General features: G+C 39.2%; 1 protein-coding gene across 3 annotated transcripts; it reads left to right on the top strand.

The window, feature by feature from the left end:
- Window positions 1-8: 8 nt before the first annotated feature.
- On the top strand, window positions 9-21,217 carry tasor2 (transcription activation suppressor family member 2). 3 transcript variants are annotated; one of them, XM_041939784.1, is made up of 22 exons: window positions 19-471; window positions 745-893; window positions 1,131-1,226; window positions 1,312-1,384; window positions 3,275-3,366; window positions 3,478-3,615; window positions 3,904-4,043; window positions 4,175-4,191; window positions 5,172-5,271; window positions 5,394-5,488; window positions 5,618-5,724; window positions 5,996-6,068; window positions 6,161-6,232; window positions 6,421-8,616; window positions 9,036-9,789; window positions 9,993-10,428; window positions 12,250-15,786; window positions 17,909-18,031; window positions 18,117-18,270; window positions 18,369-18,474; window positions 19,233-19,414; window positions 19,692-21,217. In XM_041939784.1, exons 1-22 carry the CDS (start codon window positions 438-440, stop codon window positions 19,787-19,789), a joined length of 8,772 nt encoding a protein of 2,923 aa, XP_041795718.1. In that variant the 5' UTR covers window positions 19-437; the 3' UTR covers window positions 19,790-21,217. The 3 variants fall into 3 exon arrangements, with proteins under 3 accessions (XP_041795720.1, XP_041795718.1, XP_041795719.1); XM_041939785.1 differs by having other exon boundaries at window positions 20-471; window positions 9,474-9,789; window positions 19,692-21,215; XM_041939786.1 differs by lacking the exons at window positions 9,993-10,428; window positions 12,250-15,786; window positions 17,909-18,031; ... (2 more) ...; window positions 19,233-19,414; window positions 19,692-21,217 and having other exon boundaries at window positions 9-471; window positions 9,036-9,306; window positions 9,474-9,686.
- The last annotated feature ends 995 nt before the right edge of the window (window positions 21,218-22,212 follow it).

The raw sequence follows: 22,212 nt of genomic DNA, 5'->3' as shown, positions 1-22,212 counted from the left end.
TTAGAGCGAGGCTCGTCGGAGCCCGAACAACTGCCTCACCACCGCCACAGTTTGGTGGACACGTCCAAGATGGATGCTTTCGCCTCGATAGGTTTCTGTTTCCTTTTCGCAGCGCAGTTTACATGTGTCCACACCGGCTGGGTGGGGACTGGACACCTTTCGTAATTAAACGGATTTATCACCTGTGAAACGACAAAAGTGGATTTAAGAGGATGTGTTTGTTTCTACACGTTTGGACCGTCGGTTATTTTTTTAACTTCCTGGTTGTCGCGTGAGAATGTCTGTAGAAACTGCGGCGAAAGCTCAAGTTACTTGGATAGGCTTACTGGATTCAGGATACATGAGACTTTATAATAATGTCGTAATGTTTAAAACCAGAGACATCTGTTTTCAACGACGGGCGAAGGGAGAACGGCAGATTTCGTAAGAGTTCAGCAATGGAAAGTGGAAATGGTGGTGCCTCGAGTAAAGGTGATGAGTTTTTTTTCCCCCCTGTCGTTTAACTTTCACTTTTAGATTAAGAAGAAATGTAGATTCCTCCTCCACTCACGATACTTGAGGTAAAATCCCACAGTTAATGTGTGATGAGACGAGGGGGGAACGTGTGGAGAAAGTGTCGTCTCTCACCATTCTAACAGTCGCAGGCTTGCGAAATAACTTTTTTCCAGTTTGAAGGCGATTACGTGTAATTTCACCATCTTGCCAACATATTGTGCTCATGTCTGCATTTCTGTCCACTTTTAGGTGTATTCGTGCCCGTGTCAGCAACTTCTGACGCCTTTGAAAACACTGTTTTGGCTCCATTGAAAAGTGCGTACTTGTATGAAGAGTCGAAGCAGTTCTTCAGATACGAGTCCGCTGCTTTAATAAATAATCAGGCCCTGGAAAAAAAGGTCAGTCCAAACCGTGTTCCTCATGTCCCAGAGTTTAGATGACATTGAACGTCACGCCACACTAATGGTTAAACTCAAATCAGTTCACATTTAATCAATAGCTGCACATGTTTGATGTCAGGGATGAATAGTTTGTAAAATATTCCCTTCTGTGATTGCTGTACCTAAGATTTTGCAGTGAGGTTGCAGGAGATTTATTTAATATATTTCATCCTTTTTATGTATCTTGTGCTTTAGTATAATGCTTTCCGAGCAAAGAGAAGAGAATTAGGATATTCAGAAGAGGATCTGAAGGAATCATTTGGGTTTTTGCTGTTTGACGACGTCAACAAGGTAAAGATTTGAAAGACAGCACACCTGAGAAAATACTTTTCCAGCCAACCCTGAGATCTCACTGATAATATTTGTTTGATTAAAGGCTAATGCACTTGGAGAAACTGGTGTACTCACTGGAAACAGCACATGCACAGCTCTGGGACATCCCTCAAATGGTAAATTGTGATGATTCGTTTTTCTTCCTGTCATACTGTTACTATACCGACCAGTAGTGAGATCACTGTGACAGTTTGCTCTGTGCAGCTCAGCCATGAACAAACAACAGGTCGTATTTCTATGCAAAAAACACACAGTTAAGATTGTACTTACTGGTTACTTGGTTTAAAAAAAAATGCAAAGATATACATCGAGCCTTTCTCGTTTAAGTGTCCAGAACACTGTCCACACAGGCAGTCTGTCCAAAATGTATGGTGTGCAGAAAAAGCTAAAGAATAGTCCTATTGAGTGTCTGGTGCTCCTCTGCGTTTTGAAAGTGAAAGCAAGTTGAATGTATTAATATATGTTCAACTCACTTTCACTTTCAAAGTGGAAGAATTTCTTTTGTCAAATGGAAACTGTAAGTTGGCGCAGCTCAGTGTGTTAGAGGTAGAAAGATGATGAATTCAGAAATTTCTGTTTCACTATACATTGCAACATGGATCACCTATATCTTTAACATGTATTCCTTAAATTTCAGTTTTTCTTTATAAATTAGGTGTGAAATGTTGCATCTCAAAGGTTTTGTCTGTTATCCCTCTACCCACTTTAGTCTTTTTTTATGAAGCTGTTTGTCTGTGAACAGCAGTATGAAACCACACTGGAATGGTACATGAAACAAGAGATCCACTGTGTCACATGTAATTGAATATAGCACTGCTGCAGTGTTTGTCTGTGTTTGCTTCACATCCATGCTTGTTTTGATCTTTTCCAGTTCCTGTGCAGATTGCAATGGTACTCTTGACACATTGCCTGAAATACCTTCTCACAACAGACACATCTATGCTAAACATAACAAAAGTTATACTCTTATATAGTACTCTTACTAATGGCGTAACTTTCTTTACTTTGACAGCACACTGCTGAAAAAGGAGTATAAAAGACACGAATAACCTGCTAAACCAGTTATTGGCTCTTTCTCTTGCCTCATGTTTCCAAGCTGTTGTTTCCAGTGACTTAGAGAGAATTTACCTGTATGTAACACATTGTTAAGCATCTTATCTATCCCTATTCATGTTTCAATGCATTTTTGTTGCACTTTTTATGTTTCAACAACACAAGGTCTGAAGGCCTGTTGAGAATAACTTGTTTTTGCTTTTTTTCAAAATGGGCTGTTACTTCACTTAAAAAAATGCGCTGTAAGATAGTCACTGGCCTATAAATGTGGCCATTGGTGAGGAAGCAGCATCACCTACTTCATGTCTCATACTTTAAAGCCTGAATCATAAAGATAAAGCTTTTCCTCACCAGGATATAGGAAAAGAAGTAAAAGTAACTATTAAGATCCAAGCATTTAGTTGCCATTAGTCAAGTCACTTTTTTTATTTGAGTTGTGTCGGGGCAGTTAGAATCTATAAGATGAGGCTAAAATAGACTAAAATCTTAAAATGAGAAACAAAGTAATAGAAAGTTAAGAGAAACTGAATGGAACCAACAAGCAATTTAAACACTGTGTGAGGATGTTTGGAAATAAGTAATAGTGGAACCATGGGGCAACTTCAGACTGAATTAAAAGCAAGAGTAATATTAACAAAAAAAACATCAATGTAATTGTGATTATGGCTTATTAATATAGGCATGTAACAGAATTGAACATTGTTTCGAGTTCATATTCAGCTGCAGGGTCAGCAGGGTGAAGTCGTTCAGATAGTTAAACATGTGTCTTTGACTCATCCATCGTCAACGTGTGGCCTTGCCTACTGTAGGAGCGTCAGTTGTTTGGAAAGCCACTTCAAAGTTATGAGTTAAACATTGTAGAGCTCATATGATCCTCAAATGTTAGCAAACAACCCTCCATGTGTTTGTTATTAACTGAGCACACATTCAGTGAGTTTTCTCTGTTTACCCAGGTGTTTATATTTCAATGTACTCCGACTGTTTGGATCTGAATCGCTGGTATCATGAGAAATCTGGATACATTGCCATCATCAGGCTAACAAAGGTATTGAAAAAAGAAATTATGAAATATTTGTCTGAGTTATGTGGTGATTGTGTTTTCATTCAAAGAAAATATCTTATGAACAAAATCACTGACATTTGTTGTTCCCAACAGGGCCGGACAAAAAAGGTTTCTGAGAACTACACCCAGAATTTCACTTCACCCACTGAGGGGTTTGATTGTCATGTGTCAGGAGAGTTGCATTCAGTATCTGCCAAAACCAGCTCCTTTGTTGCCTTTGAGAGGACTCAGGTAAGAAGAGGAATGTGACTGGTGATGAAAAAGTGCACTTTTATATAGAGCTACAAATGCAGAAAAATATTGGTGCTCATATTTTACATTAACACATAACAAACAATGCTGAGGTCACAGAAAGTTTACGCATATACGGTAATTTGTTGCAATGCTCAATTGTTGTGATGTTTGTGCTGTCCTTCGGAGCACAATATTGTTGAGCACCTCATTGCATGGGTACATGTTCAGAAGAAAAAATGGCAGGGACACCCAGCAGCTCAAAAGTTTCTTGTTTTGACCTTGCAGTATTATATGTATGAGCTGCTAGATGATGGAAGCAATGAGACGGCTCAATCCCCCAGTGCTGCCTGTCCCTTTGCCATTGTATCATTTACATATAAGGATACCAAAGGATGCCAAACACCCATAGCACCACTTGAGGAAAGGTAATGAATCACTACTGCCACACTTGCTCGGCCCTAATTGTCATACTGTTTATTCAACCAAGTGCCATTTCATACAAATTGAGAATATTAAAGTGGCATTTGTAAATTGTTCCGTTATTTGTCTTTTTCAGTGAGGAGAAAAAACTGGGTAAGTAACTTAGCAAATCTGATAGGCTTTCTCCATATATGTTGCTGTCAAAAAGAAATACAATAACACTGCCACAAGGTAGTCTAACTCAATCGACAGCTCAGTTGGACCACTGTTTGAAGCAGGGGTGAGGGAACCTTTTTCCAATGGCCATTTCAATTTTTATAACATCCTTCAAGGGCCATACTCAGAGGTGCGCCCAGAAATTTAGGGGGGCAGCAATTGTATCAGGGTGGCCTTGGTCCCCCTGGCCCCACTCGGCAGCACCCCTGGCCAGGCTAATTTAACACATATCACAATAACCTCTGCGATGGCTGGAACTACTCATCTGTGGTGAGCCATCTGATGTCAGATGATAGTGATGATGCTACTCAGTTGTTTTTCCAGGTCAGTCAGGATTGAACAGAACTGAGACTGTACAAGAGTCATTTTGAAAAGGGCTGCTCACGGTAGTAGGTATTTACTTTGCAGGCACATCAGCTGGTTCCACAACAGCAAATATGTCATGTCCTGAAACCTCTCACTAAATGCCTGAAGAAGTTTTCACACTCACTCAGTTTCACAGCAGGCTTTTTCCTTCACAGGAGGAAAATGCACAGTGTTTCCTCTTTCCAGTTGCACTTGCCGCAGCTTTCATTTCACTTCAGTTGATTTCATATTTGATAGCAGAAAGCTGAGAAGCTGGCTGGAGCTTGAGGTTCAACTCTAAGAGATAGTTAGTAATGTCCAAAATGAAGGCCAAATAACACAGACATTTCCTGTCGCTGTGTTTCCAATTCAGGGTTTCCTTCCTTAATTCTTCAAGACAAACAAACACTTTGGAACTTTTTTTACACCATTGTATCCATTCAAATTAAGGAAGTATTTTATTTCAGTAATTTGCATGACCATATTTAATAAACTGAAAGTAGAATGTTGTGAATGAGCACATGATTTTTTAAAATAACTGTTTTCTTTGCTGTTTTTCCCCCCTCCCTCAGTTTGTCATTACTTTCCGTGGAGGGGTCAGCTTCAAATAGGCACCCATCTCTTTGATGTTGGGCTGAGGTCTACAGCAGGGGCCTCCATCCCTGCAGAACTGTAAGCTAAATGTGGACATAGAAAATGCACACCGTATTCTTAAATGTATATTCTTGTTACTACGAATTTACATTATATACCGTAACCTATTTTCTGTACTTTGTCTTATTTTTGCATTTAAGGCCACCAGTACTGAAAATTAGTGGAGCCATTTCCATGTTAGAGCTGCGACAGCTTTTGCCAAGGGCTGTCTTTGAAACCTGCTTCTCTGGTGAAGGTGTGCTGTTGGAAAAAAAAAAAAACAGCTTTATTACACAGAAGTTACATTTTCAAGGGATATTTCAACATAATTCCTGGCTATACTGAATGTGTCATTGATGAATTTGGCTTTTTTGCTGTCTTCCAGTCTTTCTGGATGGCTTATACTGCAGTCGTTACGAGTTTGTTTCTTCTGAGACAGAACAAACCAGTTCACTCTCTCGGCTTCTATGGGAGATCAAGGAGAAAGATGTTGTAAGTATCTGTTTATCATTTCACAGCAGTGTTTAGTCATTCATTCCATTAAAATTTCAAAAATAATTAAACCATCACTATTTATCAGACCCCTAAGTGGTGTTTTATTCAGTGTGGCTAACAGTCAGAAACATGTAGTCAATTGATCGGCTAATAGTTTCAGCACCCGAAATTTCCTATGCATTACACGGCATAACATTATGTTGTTGAATTTCACTTTTTCGCCAGCATCCAAAAACTGTACCTAACAAACTTGCTGATTTTTATGCAGGCTCTCACTATTCCACTGAATGATGGTGGTTTTCTTATCCTGTTGCACTCCCTCTATTTCCTCACATATGATGGTATGTCAGTTTCACAACAAAACTTGCTGAATTCTGTCTATGTTAACAACCACAATATAACTTCATATCAGCAACATATCTGTTTTTTCCAGATACTGAGTCCAGTGCAGCTGAGGTCCTGCAAGGCATATTTGTGTTTTCAGATTCACGAGTTATACATGGAGGTAATTACAGTGGTACAGTTACAGTATTTAACAGTGGATATTTTCGTTTGATATGTTTCTCACATTACTTCAATGAAAGGTCATTTGCCCTGCTCAGTGGCTATTCTGATTTCTGCTTGTTGAGTATTAATAACATTTTATGAACCCAAAATCATGTTAAACAAATACTCTTTCTTGATCTATCACAGATATAAAATTTGAACAGCGAAAGCCTGCCGTTTCATCTGAAATCCTGCGGGCTCTACCAGTGCTAAGTTATGCAGAGGGTGAAGTTGAGAAAACACCTGCTGACCCAAATGAAGATTTGTGTGAAGTATATGTGCAGCATATGCAGAGTTACGCAGCACTGATAAATCCTGGGTTGGCATTGAGTCCCTCTAGGGATACCAGCATCTTTCCAGACCAGTATGATGTTCCAGATGCTGACAAGCACCTCTACTTATTCCCGGAGTGGACTGACAGGGCATGGCAGAACTTCAGGTCATACCTGAGCAAACCAGCCTCTTTTCAACTGCCAGTGTCGAAGGCTTCAGAAATCCTGGCCTCTGGACAAGAGGAGCAAATAGAAGACCTTGATTGTGGTGTCTACTTCTGTCTGTCATCTCCTGAGGACGCACTGGCCAATCATGCCAGCATGGAATCAGAAGACCAGTTTAAGGGCCTGACAGCTGCTGTAAATGATGAAAAAACTTTGGACAGTTGTATAACAAGTGCTGAAGCACAAGTTGACTTAACAGCTGTGCCTCAAAATGTTGTACCAGATGATTTGCTACCTGGAGACGTTACCAAAGACACTAAAAAATCTGACTTGACTGTGCTGATCAGAACTAATGATATAGAGACAAAAAATCTCCTGACTGCCTGTACAGCAGATGACCTTCCTGCAGAGATGATTGTCAGCATCACTTCGGCAGAGCGAACTGTCACAAGTGCAAGTTTAAGTGTGATCAGTACTGAGTCTGCAACAAGGCATACTGACTTTAAGATCTCTGCTTTTTCAGCACCTAGATTACAAATGGCAGGACAGAACTCTATGAATGAAGAAACTATTAAAACCAAAAAGGTTTTTGATTGCCCCGAGGTTACCAATCTCTCAAAGACAAAATGCTGGAAACTACGCAGGGAACATTCCAAAGGCCGGAAACGTGTATCTAAAGTTTGTGTTGAGACTCCCAGTCTACAGACAGTGAAAATACCAGTGGACGATGACTTGAAGAGTCAGAAGGAAGACCAGACCAAGCATTCATCAGACCACCCACAGTTGAGTAATCCTTCAAATATTGATTGGAGGAAAGTGCGAAGGCGAAAGCGCAAATTTGGAAACCTATCATCAAAAAGTAAAAAGGTGAGATCTGCTACTATTGGTCTAGCAGTAACAGAAAGGAAAAAAACAGACCCTGGACAGCAGAACTTTGAAAACACCATTTTAATGGAATTTGAAGCTTGTCCTCTGAGAAAGAAAACAGAACGCTGGGACTTAAAGCCAGTTATCAGTGAATGTGGACAAATCTTGGTTCCTCATGGCTCTGTAGATATTGCTGATCGGATTAAGACTTTAAAGGTTGAGCTTCCTTTGACTAAAGATGATCCGTGCCCTGGAAAACTGTTGATTGATGCCACTGTGAATGCTCATGACACAGTCGAAATGGAACAAGAGTCTAGCACTGCTCCAGAGACGACAGTAGATGAAACAGAGGCTACAACATCTGAGGGTGAAGGGAACCATTATCAAAACATTGTCAGTCATGTTAATCATGAACACGTTACTTTGAGACACTCAGATGGCAATGGTTCATCATCTTTGGATCCAGAGAGTACTGAGCATTCTTCAAAGAGTGATGGCACAGACACTCCTCCCTTAAAAACTATTCAAGAAAAACACGTGGATACCCCCTCACCAGGGAAGTGTACAACAAAGGGACAAATTCTGTTGAATAAACTAAAATCTGTTCTTCTAAGGAGTAAGAGAAAAACAGGTACTCTTGGGTTAGAAAAAAGGACTGCAGATGCTGCCCAAGACACTGAGCCTGGTCTCAAAAAGGTCAAAGTTGACTCAGACTTTGGGATGCTGAAGACTGATGATGCAATTAACTTTGTCCAGGACCCTAGTTTGGGTGTCAGTCAAGTTTCTAGGATGTTTTCAGTTGACCCTCTTTTTGCGTACGCCCTAGGCCTGACTCCTAAAGAGACAGGAGGTAAGGTACAAAAATCTGAGGGTCAGGATACCCAACGAAGGAAAGACTCATCAGAGACAGAAGAACAAAACAGTTTAGACAAACGACCTCAAATCACACAAAGGCCTCTATCGATTTCTCCAAGAAGGGGTAGGATTAAAACACTCAAGAAACAACAAGGCATCTCTGCAGAATATGTTAAAAGAAACTGTAAGTCATATTTCAAAAATCTGATATTTGAAATTCTTGTTTTCCGTGTATGGTGTATAATATCTTTTCAGTATTGTGCATGACTTTGAAACTGATTTACCCTTTTCTTGGCTCTGTCACTTCTGCAAGTGTTCTCAGCATGCCATCACTGCACTTGGTTAAGTGGTTGCTGGTTCATAGTTTGCTTTTGCTCTTCTCGTATTTGTGCTGCATGTTTCCCAGTCCTTTGCATCTGCACCCAAACCTGGCATTATGGCTTTATAAACCAATCCCCTTGTTTAAAACAGTGGTTTAGTCTCCATGTTGGGGACAAAGTCCTATTAGCAATAAGTTGGCGTATTTCAAATGCTTTAAATGTGCCACTTTTCTATTTTCATGCAGTTTCTCTTTTTTTTTTCTCCTCTGTTTTGTCTTTACAGGGTGGTTGCATTTTCAAACCCCATCTTGTTTGGCCAGTGAAAAACTCAAAAACAAAGAGTGTGCTAGAGATAATTCTGTCAGGAAGACTGTTAAGGAAAAAAGTAACAGTGCTTGCTCATCTACAGATGCTTTGAACTTACTTGCTGACTTGGCACTCAGTGTCAGTAATGACCAGGTTCCACCACAACCAGACCCAGCACTTCAGAGAAAACCTGAGACAAGTTTGAAGAAGTGTGATCTTGCAAAAGATGCTACCACTTCTGAGCAGGAGTCAGTTCTTCATTCACTGCCTAGACAGCCTACTGCTACACCCATTCAGCATCTTGAGTCTCCTTCATCAAGCCATCCTGTGGGAGGCAGTGAATTGGTTGGTTTGATCGCTATAGAACATGCTTACTCATTTCACCCATCTTCCTCTTTACTGTTGGATTTGTCAGGTACACCTTTCCAGGTATCCCCTTTAAGTGGTTCTACCAGACTGCTGCATCATCACCACATAACGTCTGGTGATGGAATGAAAACACTACACCCCTCTGCTGTTCAAGAAGACAGAAGTGAACAGAACCACAGGACTCCAGAGTATCTGAAAAAACGCATGGTGTGCAGTAGGAAGTTCAGGCACTCCCGTGCCTTTGCTAACAAGGATGGATCTGTCCAAGTCACAAAGCAATGGAAAGAAAACTATGACTTTAATCTAGACAGCAAGTTTACAAGTGACTCAAAGGATAGAGCTATCATCCGAGCCTTACATGGGTATGTACATTTTTTTCTATTTGAGAGAGGAATATATTCAACTTGAGAGTTAAAAATTATATTTTTACATAATTTCATTGCTGTACTTGTTTGTATGTGGTTGACAAATGGGCAATATCTGATAAAGCTGACTTAGTTTGGATGATGATCATAAATTATTCAACTGAAAGAGCTATTTTTTGTACATTTCACATCTTTGATAGCCCATGGGATTTCTCCATTCAAGACACCAGCGAAGAGGTGCGGCTCATTGTCCACATGTGGATAGGTCTGTTTTACAGCCGGTCAACAGCTAGGTTCTTCCATGTTGACACAAACTCATGTTCAGAAGAAAGTGATTATTTGGAAATGTCCGGAGGAATGATATCAGCCCAAGCTCAGTCTGAGCTTAAGGCCAATTCATTTGCTCCCTGCCTGAATGTAACAGATACTTCAGACAAAGCTTTGGACCTCAGCAAAAAGGATAACTCTGTCTTGGATCAAGGATCTATGATTTTAGACTTGTCACAAAGAAACTCCAATGCTGAGATTGTCATTTCACATCCACAAGTGAATGAGAAAGAGACATCTGTGTCTGGTGAACAGAAAGAAACTGGCGAAACACTGAAGACACTCAAGTCATCTGTTGGACTCCAGACGGTAAGCACATTTCAGGTTTGGGCCTAATCTTATTACACTGAAGACAAAGTTTTGTATTTAATGTTTCATCATGCTTTTCAGATGGTCTGTATAATATAGAACAAGTTAAGGGCAAGGTTCTTGCGCTTGTAATGTAGTAGTAGGTATACAGTCATAATAATTAATGGAGTAGGTATAAAGAACTATGCAAGGTAATAGTTGAAGGGACAGTCCATTGTTTTGCTGAACGAATGTTATGCTATCTGAATGGGAGTCACACTCTGCAAATCACTTAGCCTGAGCACCCTGGATGATCAAAGTCCAGAAACTATGTGGTATAGTTGGTGCCTCAGGTCTTTCTCCACCAGATGTGACATTCTACATACTGATTGCAAGTTTCAGTGACTAGTCTTGAGTGAGGCATCTTTGCCTGCTGCACAACTAACCCTGTACTAGACCCTTTCTTTACTTCCTTCTTGGTGGTGACCCCAGAGGAAGCCCCATTTTTTATATAATGGATGAGGCCACGTCCTGTTTTTGCCATCCCACAGGGTACCAGGAACTATTGTCCTTGACAACACACCTCCTAGCTGCACAGGAACATGCAACTTCCTCAGTCAGTGGTGGTAGTATTATGCTGTGGGGTAGTTTGGCTGCCAGTGGAACTGGTGCTTTACAGACAGTAAATGGGATAATGAAGAAGGAGGATTACCTTCAAATTCTTCAAGATAACCTAAAATCATCAACCCGAAGGTTGGGTCTTGGGCGCAGCTGGGTACTCCAACAGGACAATAACCCCAAACACACATCAAAAGTGGTAATGGAATGGCTAAATCAGGCTAGAATTAAGGTTTTAGAATGGCCTTCCCAAAGTACTGACTTAAACCCTATTGAGAACATGTGGGCAATGCTGAAGAAACAAGTCCATGTCAGAAGGCCAACAAATTTAACTGAACTGCACCAATTTTGTCAAGAGGAGCGGTTAAAGATTCAACCAGAAGCTTGTGAATGGATACCAAAAGCGCCTAATTAAAGTGAAAATGGCCAAGGGACATGTAACCAAATATTAGCATTGCTGTATGTATATTTATGGTCCAGCAGATTTGGTCACTTCAGAACCAAACTACACAAATGCTTTTTTGTGAAGTTTGGTTCTTTTATGACTTTGTTATGGGTTAACAGAAAAAGTGACCAAATCTGCTGGACCATAAACATACATACAGCAATGCTAATATTTGGTTACATGTCCCTTGGCCATTTTCACTTTAATTAGGCGCCTATTCTATCAGAGAAAAATCAAGAGTTGTAGAAATAACTGGAAATTCAAGAGAGCCATGACATTATGTTCTTTACAAGTGTATGTAAACTTTTGACCACAACTGTACATACATCCTGTGTGTTGTATTATGGCTGTATGTGATTGGTGGGCACAAAGTGGATGTGTGGACAAAAAAGCAGGCAAATTTAATCCCAAAATTGCACCCAGTGCAGTTTTCTTGGTTTGGCATTTCGTACTTTTTTGTGGCTTTTCTTTTTGCCATTAAACACAATTCTGCGTGATTTATGACTGATGCACCTGCATGTCAGCCAGCAACTTGTTGTACTTCTGTTAATGTTGAGACACATTTCTTAACATTGCTTCCTTTTGTAATTGAGATATACCATATTCATTGTTTGAGTTGCAGATGCATCAATAGCAAGTGACCAAATTTTTCAAAACACTGAAAAACCAAATAACCGGAGAGAAAAAAAAAACAGTTACGGTTTTCACTGAACGAAAGACGTAGACGAAGTTTTTAGATTATGTATTTCTTATATTCTGTTTTCTCTGTCTTTTTACAGTGTTACAGAAATAGCGTACACTGCACAGAAACTACCAGTGACAGAAGCACCTTCGAAAGTAGGAGGACTTGTGCCCCTTTGCAAAAAGCGGGCCCCCTGGATCACACAGATGTACCGTCTTGTAAAGGCAATGGAACATTCATTTCTGTACAGGAAGAGATGGAAAGTGTATCCGTTCAGCTAGAAAATTATCAGACTGCTTCAGGAATTTGCCACGTGTTACACGGATGCAACAATGAGAAGACAGATATGAAAGATGGCATTGACTATTCAGAAGCGACAGAGATGAGGTTAATGCAAAAACAGGGAAAGGATTCATCCAAACGGAGAGACTCCAACAAAAGAGCAGGTAATGTGGTTACTGCAATTGAGCATGATGAAACTGAATCCCAAGATGAGGAAAACTGGGAAGTGAAAGAAAAGCCATACCAAGAAGGCCATATAGAACTTTCTCCAAAAATGATTCACAAAGGTGATAATTCAACAAATGAAGAATCTCGTGTAGTCTGCAATGGAATTCTTGAGGAAAATGAGAAGCAGGTGTCTAGGGAGGAACCTAAGGCTGTCTCACCAGGCAAGGCTGAAAATGTTAACGAAGATATGGATTGTTGTACAGTACATGAAGATAAAGTGATCAAAGACGATAATTTTGGAAAAGAAGATGGACTCGATGAGAAAGACTGTTGCTTTTCACATGTGGAAGCTGACAGCGATATGAATGATCAGCCATTACCAATTTTGTGTGATGGCCCAGACTCCCTAAAGAAGGATTGCAACTCAGAGTGTAATGGCCAGGCACCTTTGGATGAGCAGCCATCTCACACAAACAACGAAGATGCCTGCCATGATTTGCAGTTGAGAAAGCTGTGCGCAAATGACTGTGCATTGAAAGATGAACATGCCATTTCAGAAACAGTTCATGCTCCATCAGAAATTGAGCATATTCAAAGAGAACCTGCAGTTGAGGGGAATTCAGAAAACGATATTTTTTGTCCAGGTTTTCCTGATCATCCATCGCTTATGTATGATGGCCTAGACTCAGTAAAGAAGGATTGCATCACAGAGTGTAACCTCCAAAGACTATTGGATGAGCAAACAAATCAAGCACACAACAAAGAAGATGCCTGCCGTGATCTGCCTTTGAGAAATCTGGCTGTCAATGGCAGTGGAGTGAGAGATGAACATGCCATTTCAGAAACAGCTACTCACCTTTCATTGGAAATGGATCCGATTTCTAATGAACCTGTAGTTGAGGAAAATTCAGAAAATGATATTTGCTTGCCAGATAAGGCCGTGTCAGATGGATCTTCTGCAGATGTGTCTATTTCCCAAACAAATGACAGTGTTGGAACAGGAAGCCAAAATAAAGTAATGGCAAACTTGAACCTAAGTCATGATGATTGGGATACCAGATCATTTGAGGAAGAGCAAAATGATGATAACACTTCTCAAAAAGAACCATTTTATCATCAGTCTCCTTCACCTCAGTGTGAGACTGTCACAGAGTGTGAAGCTGAGAGGGGATTGACAAAAGAAACCAATGTCAAAATTGATGAAAGAAACAAAGGATTGGAAAAGATCCATCCTCGGGTCATAATTCCCTTTATTGGAATAGACACCTCTGGAGAAGATGCAGTACAACAACGTGACTCACATTCAGATGGCAATGTTGAAGTTCAAGGCCAGAAAGAAATATCATTTATCAGTGAAACTACTTACCCTGAAACTGTCCTACCCACAGAGGTATGTAGTACATCTCATATGTACTGTAAAAAAGAAGAACTGCCTGCTGGCACAATATCACTATCGCTTCTTGATGTAAATGAAACTAACCAGCCAGAGGTCTCAGGAAGTGAGTCTGACGACCGGTGCCCTACCCCAACTATGGATGAGGAACCATATCAGTATGTAACTTGTTCTGGCCCTATTAGTAATGCTAGTAGTTCTACATTTAACAGTAGTGAAACCTGCAAAAACATGACTCAAACATGTCTTCGCAGAAGCTCAATACTTATAAAGGACAAGCTGCCTCATGGACCAGATGATGGTCTGCATCCTGATCTAAAAGTAAAAACTCTAAGAGTTCTACAAACTATAGACAAGTTCCTCTCCAAATCAAGTCACACTAACACATCCAGTCAGATGAAAACAGCTGAAATGAAACACTCTCTTGATCGGACAGATAAAATACAGGAAACCTCCTTAGGACAAGATTATTGTCATCCCTACACCCCCCTTCCCTCCACTGACTGTTTGCCAGCCATTAAACCAATTATTGTCCAAGGTGAACATAAATCAACTAAAAGTGATGAAATTCAAGCAGATTGCATCCCTAAAGACAGTGTAACTGAAGGCTCTGTTGTGTCAGATTTTTCTAAAAATAAACAGACTACATCCCCTGTAATCACATACAACACACCAACTTCCATGCTCTTGGAGAAAAAGACAGAAAGCCGCAAAGGAAATTTTGGAGGACTAAATTATGATAAGCAAGAGGCCAGTGAGCTTTCTCCAAAGAGGTTGTCAAGTGTTAGTGACAAGTCTAACTCACATAAGGCTAAATTTACATGTCGAGACTCTTTATATCAATGCAAAGGAAGGGACATTTCAAAATCCAGCAAGATTCCTTCACCTCTTCCCATGCAGCCTTTTGAATCTACAAAAAAGAAAGTTGATGGAAGCCAAAGTTTGTTGACAAATAGTTTAGTTGAGAAAGTTGGGCAAACAACTACAGAGAGCATTGAGGTGGACCAGAGAGACAGCTCGGACACATCAACTTCATTTGTGGATGACAAAGATGATGGCTTGATAGATGACAGACTTTTCCTGGAACCTCAAAGCTCACTCACACGTACAGTCTATAACATTAGTCGTAAGAGATCTGAGGGTTTTCTGGAGCAGCTTTCTCACAGGTGCCTGCAAGAAGACCTCACTCAGGCATCAATGGAACAGGAATGCCTTATCTTCTCAGAACAAATGAAACGGCTTTTGAAAAGGAGTAAGAGGGGACCCATCCACCAACTGGACGCACATGACAAATTGAATTTGCCTTCCTCCAGTCCTGTAACTGTATGCTTTTCCAATCTAGAGGAGCAGGACGATTCAGTGGATCACTTGCACACACTGTCACTTGGACAGAAAATCAAGGTAGACATGTTTGACAGGAAAGACACAGTAGACACCTTAGAGGACAAAAATGCTTTGCATCTTCAAAGATTATCTCAAGATACAAGAAACCCAATGGAACATGCTGGGGTTTCTAGTGTGACTGCTGAATGTGCTAGGCTGTACACTGCAATGATGAACGATGTTTGTAATGACAAAAAGGTCCCATCTAGACCTAAACACATTAGAATGGATAGAGGTTACCCAAAAACTGAACCAAGTAACCATTTTTACTTCTGTGATCAACTGAAGAGAGAGATGGATGAGAGCTTTCACAGTAATCTGAATTCTGCTGTGAAGAAATCCTCTAAAACAAAGTACAGATTCTACATACAAGTGACGTCAGATGATGCCTTCTTTGAGGAAACCAAGGTAAGATGAGTTTTCATTAAACTTTCAATACAGTATTTCTATGAAGTATCTAATATCTATGCCACCGTTTTCTACAATTTAACAGTCATCACCTGTACACAATATCCAAGTACAAATTTGTTGTTTCCTCCTTAAAAGAGATTGGAGGTTGGAATCACAGAAAGTTTTCACAGCAGAAACAATTTTCAAATGTCCATGCAAATGTCTTTAATCTATGTCAAAAGTCCACTTCTGCAGAATAAGCAATTCCTCCACTGTCCAACTGTATGAATCAGTAAGTTTCCACAATAATATTTAACTAACTAAGTAGCTAACTTAGGGGTGGGCGATATGACCTAAAATTTATATCAAGTTGGGTTTTTTTCCATTTTTTACAGTGACCGTATTATATCACGGTATCACAAAAATAAAAGGGAACCATTCAAAAACGAAAAAGAGATTTATATTTTTCGGTTTTCTGATGGCACACCCTATCTTGGCCTTAATTTGTTGAAGTTTCCCTTCTGTGTAGCCAAAGAAATTCAGTCATTGGCAGATGGTTACTCTGACCGACAGCCAGACAGTAGCCTTTTGCGAACCACAAGAACCAGCCTTTGAACAACCCCCTTTCTTGCCATCCTCCTTATCCAACCTACAATCATGAACATGTTTCATACATTACAATCAAGAGGCCAACACGCCCTGCTGCTTTTTTTTCTTTTAATAATAGCAAAAAACCTTTGACAGCAAACTTTAAGGTGAGTAGAGTACAGGAAGAAGCATGCACCTGCTTTCCTGTTTGAATGGTTGTGCATCAGCACAAAACCACCATCTTAACGAATCACTGGAATACTCTTGAGTATATGTCCCACCACATTTATTATTTAAGCCAGTTGCAAGCTGGACACTGTGTAAAACGTACATAAAAACCGAATGCAATGATTTTAAAATCCTTTTCGACCCACATTCAATTGAATACTATACAGTGATAACATATTTAATCTTCAAACTGATATACTTTGTTTTTTGTAAATATACACTCATTCTGAATTTGATGGTTGCAGCACTTTCCAGAAAAGGCTGAGACAGGAGCATGTTTACCACTATGTTGCATCACCTTTTCCTTTAACAACACTCAGTAAGCATTTCGGAACTGAAGACCCGAACAGTTTTGAAAAGGAAATTCTTTCCCATTCTTGCTTAATACACATCTTGAGTTACTCAACATTCTGGAGTCTCCATGGATGTGTTTTGTGCTTCATAAGTAGCACACATTTTCAGCGTGAGATAGCTCTGGACTACAGGCAGGCCAGTCTAATACCCCACCCTTATACTAAATTGCCACTTGTACCTCGTTGTTCATCCTGGTTTTCTGAAGTGTTCCAGAGCCCATGTAGTAAGATCCTTTATATGCACTGCCTGGCCTCGAATTGTTGGCCACATGCAGACAGATTCTCTGAACCTTTTGATGATGTTTTGGATTGTAGATTCCAAATTCCTAAATTCTTTGCAATTGTGCATTGAAAATGTTGCATGTTATTAAACCAGACTATTTTCCCATGCAGTCTCTCACAAAGTGGTGAACCTTGCTCCATCCTTGCTTGTGAATGACTGAGCCTTTCCAGGATGCTTCTTTCATACCCAATCATACTATCACCTCTTACCAGTGAACCTGTTTACCTGTGGAATGTTCCAATCAGGTGTTTTTGGATTCCACAACTTTCCCAGTCTTTTGTTGCTCCTGGCCCAACTTGTTTGAAACATGTTGCTGTATCAAATTCAGAACAAACCTGTATTTACAAAAAAACTTTAAAGTTGATGATGTAAAACATTAGATTGTCTTTGTACTGTTTTCATTTGAATATATGTGAAAAAGGATCCACAAATTGTCGCATTCTGTTTCATTTATGTTTTACACAGCTGTTACTTAGGCGTTGGTTGATATTAAGAGGTAAGAGGTCATTGGGTAGACAAAGATCATATCAAAATAATGCTAAATTCAAAGATATTGTACAGCCCTTTAACAACTCAAAATATATGAGAAAAGTCAAAAAAAGGAACTCACTTTCGGTCTCAAAGCAGTGTAACAGTTGCTAATTGAAATGGCTTTTGAAGTTTGTTTTATTTCTCAATTTTTCAAAAGGCACAATTGGAAGCAGAGGGTCATTCTGCTGTGCAGCCATCTGAGTTCTTTCTTGATGAGGATAGTTCTTCGTCTCTACTCATCGTCCTCAGGAATGAGGACATTGCAGAGCACATTTGTGAGGTAATTGGTCAGCTTGAAAAAGATCTTGACAGGACTTTTGCAATAGATAATCCAGAATTAATGACTCTGCTCTCTCTTATCTCAGGTCCCACATTTGCTCGAGCTGAAGAAGTCACCAGGTGTCCAGTTTGCTGGAATTGATGAGCCCGATGATATTGTGAAACTCACCCATCAGGAGCTCTTCCTGAGGGGTGGTTGTATAATGATCGACAGAGCAGCACAGGAGTCCCTCAGCCTTTGTATGTTAACTGAATACCTGCTTTTTGGCATTTGAGTTCTTGTCACGTAAGCATCTTATAAGCTTAACTCATGATTTCAACTTTGTATAAATTTTAAGGCAACATGAAAGAAATGTGCGAAATCTTGCAAGAGCTAAGCAAAAAGGGGAAGTGGAAATGGATGTTGCACTACAGAGACATCCGTCGGCTGAAAGAAAATGCGAGGTAGGGGTCAACTTTGGAAAAAATAAGTATTTTATGTTTTCAAACCTCCTTTTTACAGTAGGATACAAATGTACTGAAAGCCTTTGACTTTCTGTGATTTGGGCTTTTTTCGCACAATGTTTCCATACCTAAAACACATGATGCAACATGAGATAAAAATAAAAAAAGACCAGGGAACAGAACAAACACAACAAAACAAATCTGGGCACCTAGAGGGAGCTAATAAAAGTAAGATAATACAAACTAGTGAACCGAGAGAAAAAGTTGTATAAAGTATGCATTTAAAAATCACAAAAATACAGTGTAAATAGGACGGCACATATTCATAATATAATAGTGTAGAATATTTTATATACACAAAAAATGATACCAGACATCCCTTTCAAAGCACAGCTGGGTAATTCTGGTAATGGGTTATGCCACCACTCCCCATTCCTTTTAATTACTCATCTTCAAAAAGGAGGAACAAAGAACATTTCCACATCAAATAAAGCAAAGTAGCTGCTTCATTTTTAAACCTCCAACAGTGATTATTATCCACGAGCCCACTGCATCTCTACCTGACCTCATGGCATCAGCCACCATGTTTTTTTCATATATCCTGTTTTTGCATTTCAATCACTTTATCACATTTGACAGGTTTCAGTTACCATTTGGAGTGTTTCATGAATGAATGAACTTCATGAAAGACTGATGCTGATTGTGTTTCTGTTAAAATCTTGCCTATCTGAATGTGATGTTTATCCTCCCATATCCAGGTTGAGTGCAGAGGCAAAAGAGAAGAAGCACTTCTTTTCCTGGTGCCAAGATGTTGGAATATTGGACGTCTTGCCTTACCACGAGTGTGACCTCACGTCAAGAGATCAGCCTGACTATCTCACATGTTTGGTGCATTTGCAGGTCCAGAACATATCAGCCCGCTACCATGTTTTCTTAACGGGTGAGACACACTGTACAAATACATTTATTGTGCCTTAACATTCAATGAGTCACACGACATTGTGGTATTATTTTGAGAAGATGTTTGCAAGATTTTATAAACATCTCTAATATATAATTGTTGTTATTATTGAATCAATTAACAGCTCCTCAAAACTGACGAAGGTAACGGGACAAATCGTACTGGTTGACTTTCTGCATTGTGTCTGGGTTAACCTGTAAAGGTTTTCGCTGTTGTACGATGCAAAAGAAATGACTTGTTTTTCTTATTTGTACAGATACAACAACTGACAGCCCATTTGGAAAGAATGGAATTATGACAATGAGTTTCAACTCATTCCTGACATGTTCTCCAAGCAAAATATTTTCAGTCTGACCTGAAAATTAAGACGGACAAACTAAAGTTGTGCTTGTTTAAGTACACAACCGTCAAAAAGGGAGAGAGAAGCCAACAGTTTACCAGTAATGATGATTTCAGAGGTACTACGGTGTTCCTTTTTTCAGTGCATCCAGCAATAATTACTGATTTAGGAATGATTTATTTGTTCATGGGATCGTTATGCTATTTGTTCTGTTACCTCTTTATGTCATGCCAAGTTATTTATCTCATCTTGTTGTACAGTACAGTCATCAACCCTGTTTGTTTTTAAATGTGTTTTATAATAATTGTAATAAACCTCTTTTGTATGTCATCTTTCAGACAAGAAATGCAGCTCAAAGTGCTTTACGCTACACTTTACAAAGAAATTACACGCAACAAGTGCTTCACATAAAGACAAAAAGAGGAATAGAAAGTTGTTTTAAATACGATGGAGAATAAAACTTGATAGTCAAAAAAAAGAAAAATAAAAGATGAAAATTGAATGAAGAGAATGCATAATAGACGGAAAATAAAATCCACTAAAAAAGTTAAAATAAATAGAATGCATGAAATCAAGTAATTATTTATTTTTTTAATTGATGTGAATTAGTATGAGGCAAAGCACAGCAGTTTGTGGCTTGTATCAGGAAAGTCATAGCTGGGAGCCTGCAAAAAACCAACAGCAGATTATTGCATTGTACTGTAAGACAAATAGTGAACAAGGGATTTAGAATTCAGTTATATATATTGTTATAATGACCTAAATCCAGATTATTACCATGCTGATTAGTGGCATTGTTTACATGTTGGGTAAGTTCAAAGTTGTAATTCTAGTTTAATGATCACTTGTTTGTGGTCAAAAGTCTGTTTAAAAGTTTTTGGGTTTTTTTTGTCTTTTTGTTGGTACTAATTTATTTTAGTACTTTATCAAAGCCTTGCAACAAAGCTAAGTTAGGCTGTTTTCAAGTGTTGTGTATTAGTATTATGTACATATTTAGGTTAATTAATGTACATTGGTTGCTGACAGTGAGTCTTATGTAACTCAAGTGTTGAATTGATTGAGCCCAATGATTTAAACAATTATCACTAAGTGCTAAATATTCATGACATTCACTGTACAGCACAATGACTGAGAATAAAGTGGTTTATTTCATTGTTTTGCTTAAAAAGAAAAAACGTCTATACTGCTTGAAGAATCTGCACTATGATCCTGACTAATCACATTGAATTGTGTGTTCTTACACACAGACCATCCTTACAGCAGTAAGACCTGTAGGCGGTTTTAGGGGGGATGCCACCACCTTATTAGCAAACTGACCAAAATACATCCCCCCTGTTAACCTGCCCTCATCCCTCTCTATCCATTAATAGTAGAGAGTGCAGGGGCAGAGGGGTTGTTTAGTTCAATATGTTTGTCTAGTCTGTCTGAGTCATTGATCCTTTATCTGACTGAGGTTTGTACAAGTTAGAATCTATGGTCCTGACCATGCTCTGAAATATCAGTAGTCAGACAGTGCTGTGTATAATAAATCCACAGCACTGTTTGTGCTGAAGTACCAGACAGATTTGTTGCACCTTTTTCTCTCCGTTGAGCCCCTCTGTCAGTTTCATCTTCAATGTATAATATTCCCTGAACTATATACTGTAAAGGATCATAGAGACACACTGCTGCCTTTTGTAGACCTATAATATACCTGTGATTGTTCAGTAGCATCTGTGCTGCTGAAAAGACACCCTCAGGCCAAGCACCCATGACTACAGAGACAGTTTTTACAATAGATCTCTGGTGTAACCTGGGAGTGGAGCAGGTAATGTGACTGAAGAAAAAATTAAACAGCACTGATCACCACACTCAGCTACTACAGTTAAATATTGATATCATAAAACCGATTTGAAGAATAAGCATCATTAAAATGATTAATGTCAACATCCAGTAAAAGAATAGGCCTACACAATATATATATTTAACATAATAACATTTACATTATCAAATTATCATCACAGTTATAATACCAGAAATTTAGTTGGGGTTTATTTCCCATTGAGCCACTGTAATACATTATTGTCTTGTTTCTGTGAACAGTGAATGAATGAATACAAAATGAAATGTGCAAGACTTTGGCATGAGACGTGGTTTTATGTATATACAGTTATATATTCATTACAGTATTTTCAGGTAAAATGATGCGTAAAAAATGCAATGGAGGACTATAAATTGAGAACTTCATTTAACCAGGAGAGGGCCTCACTGAGAATAAAAATCTTTAACAGGAGTGTCCTGGGTGAGACAGCAGCAGCACAATAAATGCACAGGTTAAAAACATCAATGGTCAGACTTAAAATAACAGCAGTTTATACAAAAACAGATATGCAGAGGCTTAAAATCCTGCAAAATGCAGGCATTAAAGGGATGAATAAAACATAACACTCGTGATCAT

Source organism: Chelmon rostratus, chromosome 6, assembly GCF_017976325.1.
Source record: "Chelmon rostratus isolate fCheRos1 chromosome 6, fCheRos1.pri, whole genome shotgun sequence".
Lineage (NCBI taxonomy): Eukaryota > Metazoa > Chordata > Actinopteri > Chaetodontiformes > Chaetodontidae > Chelmon > Chelmon rostratus.
The sequence above is the reverse complement of the archived record's forward strand: the minus strand, read 5'-3'. Positions and strand labels throughout refer to the sequence as shown.

Excerpts from the sequence above, each read along its gene's own strand:
- tasor2 (XM_041939784.1), top strand. The coding sequence starts at position 438 with ATGGAAAGTGGAAATGGTGGTGCCTCGAGTAAAG. Across the intron at positions 1,227-1,311 it reads TGTTTGACGACGTCAACAAG|GCTAATGCACTTGGAGAAAC; the intron begins GTAAAGATTTGA and ends GTTTGATTAAAG. Across the intron at positions 18,475-19,232 it reads CGGCTGAAAGAAAATGCGAG|GTTGAGTGCAGAGGCAAAAG; the intron begins GTAGGGGTCAAC and ends TCCCATATCCAG.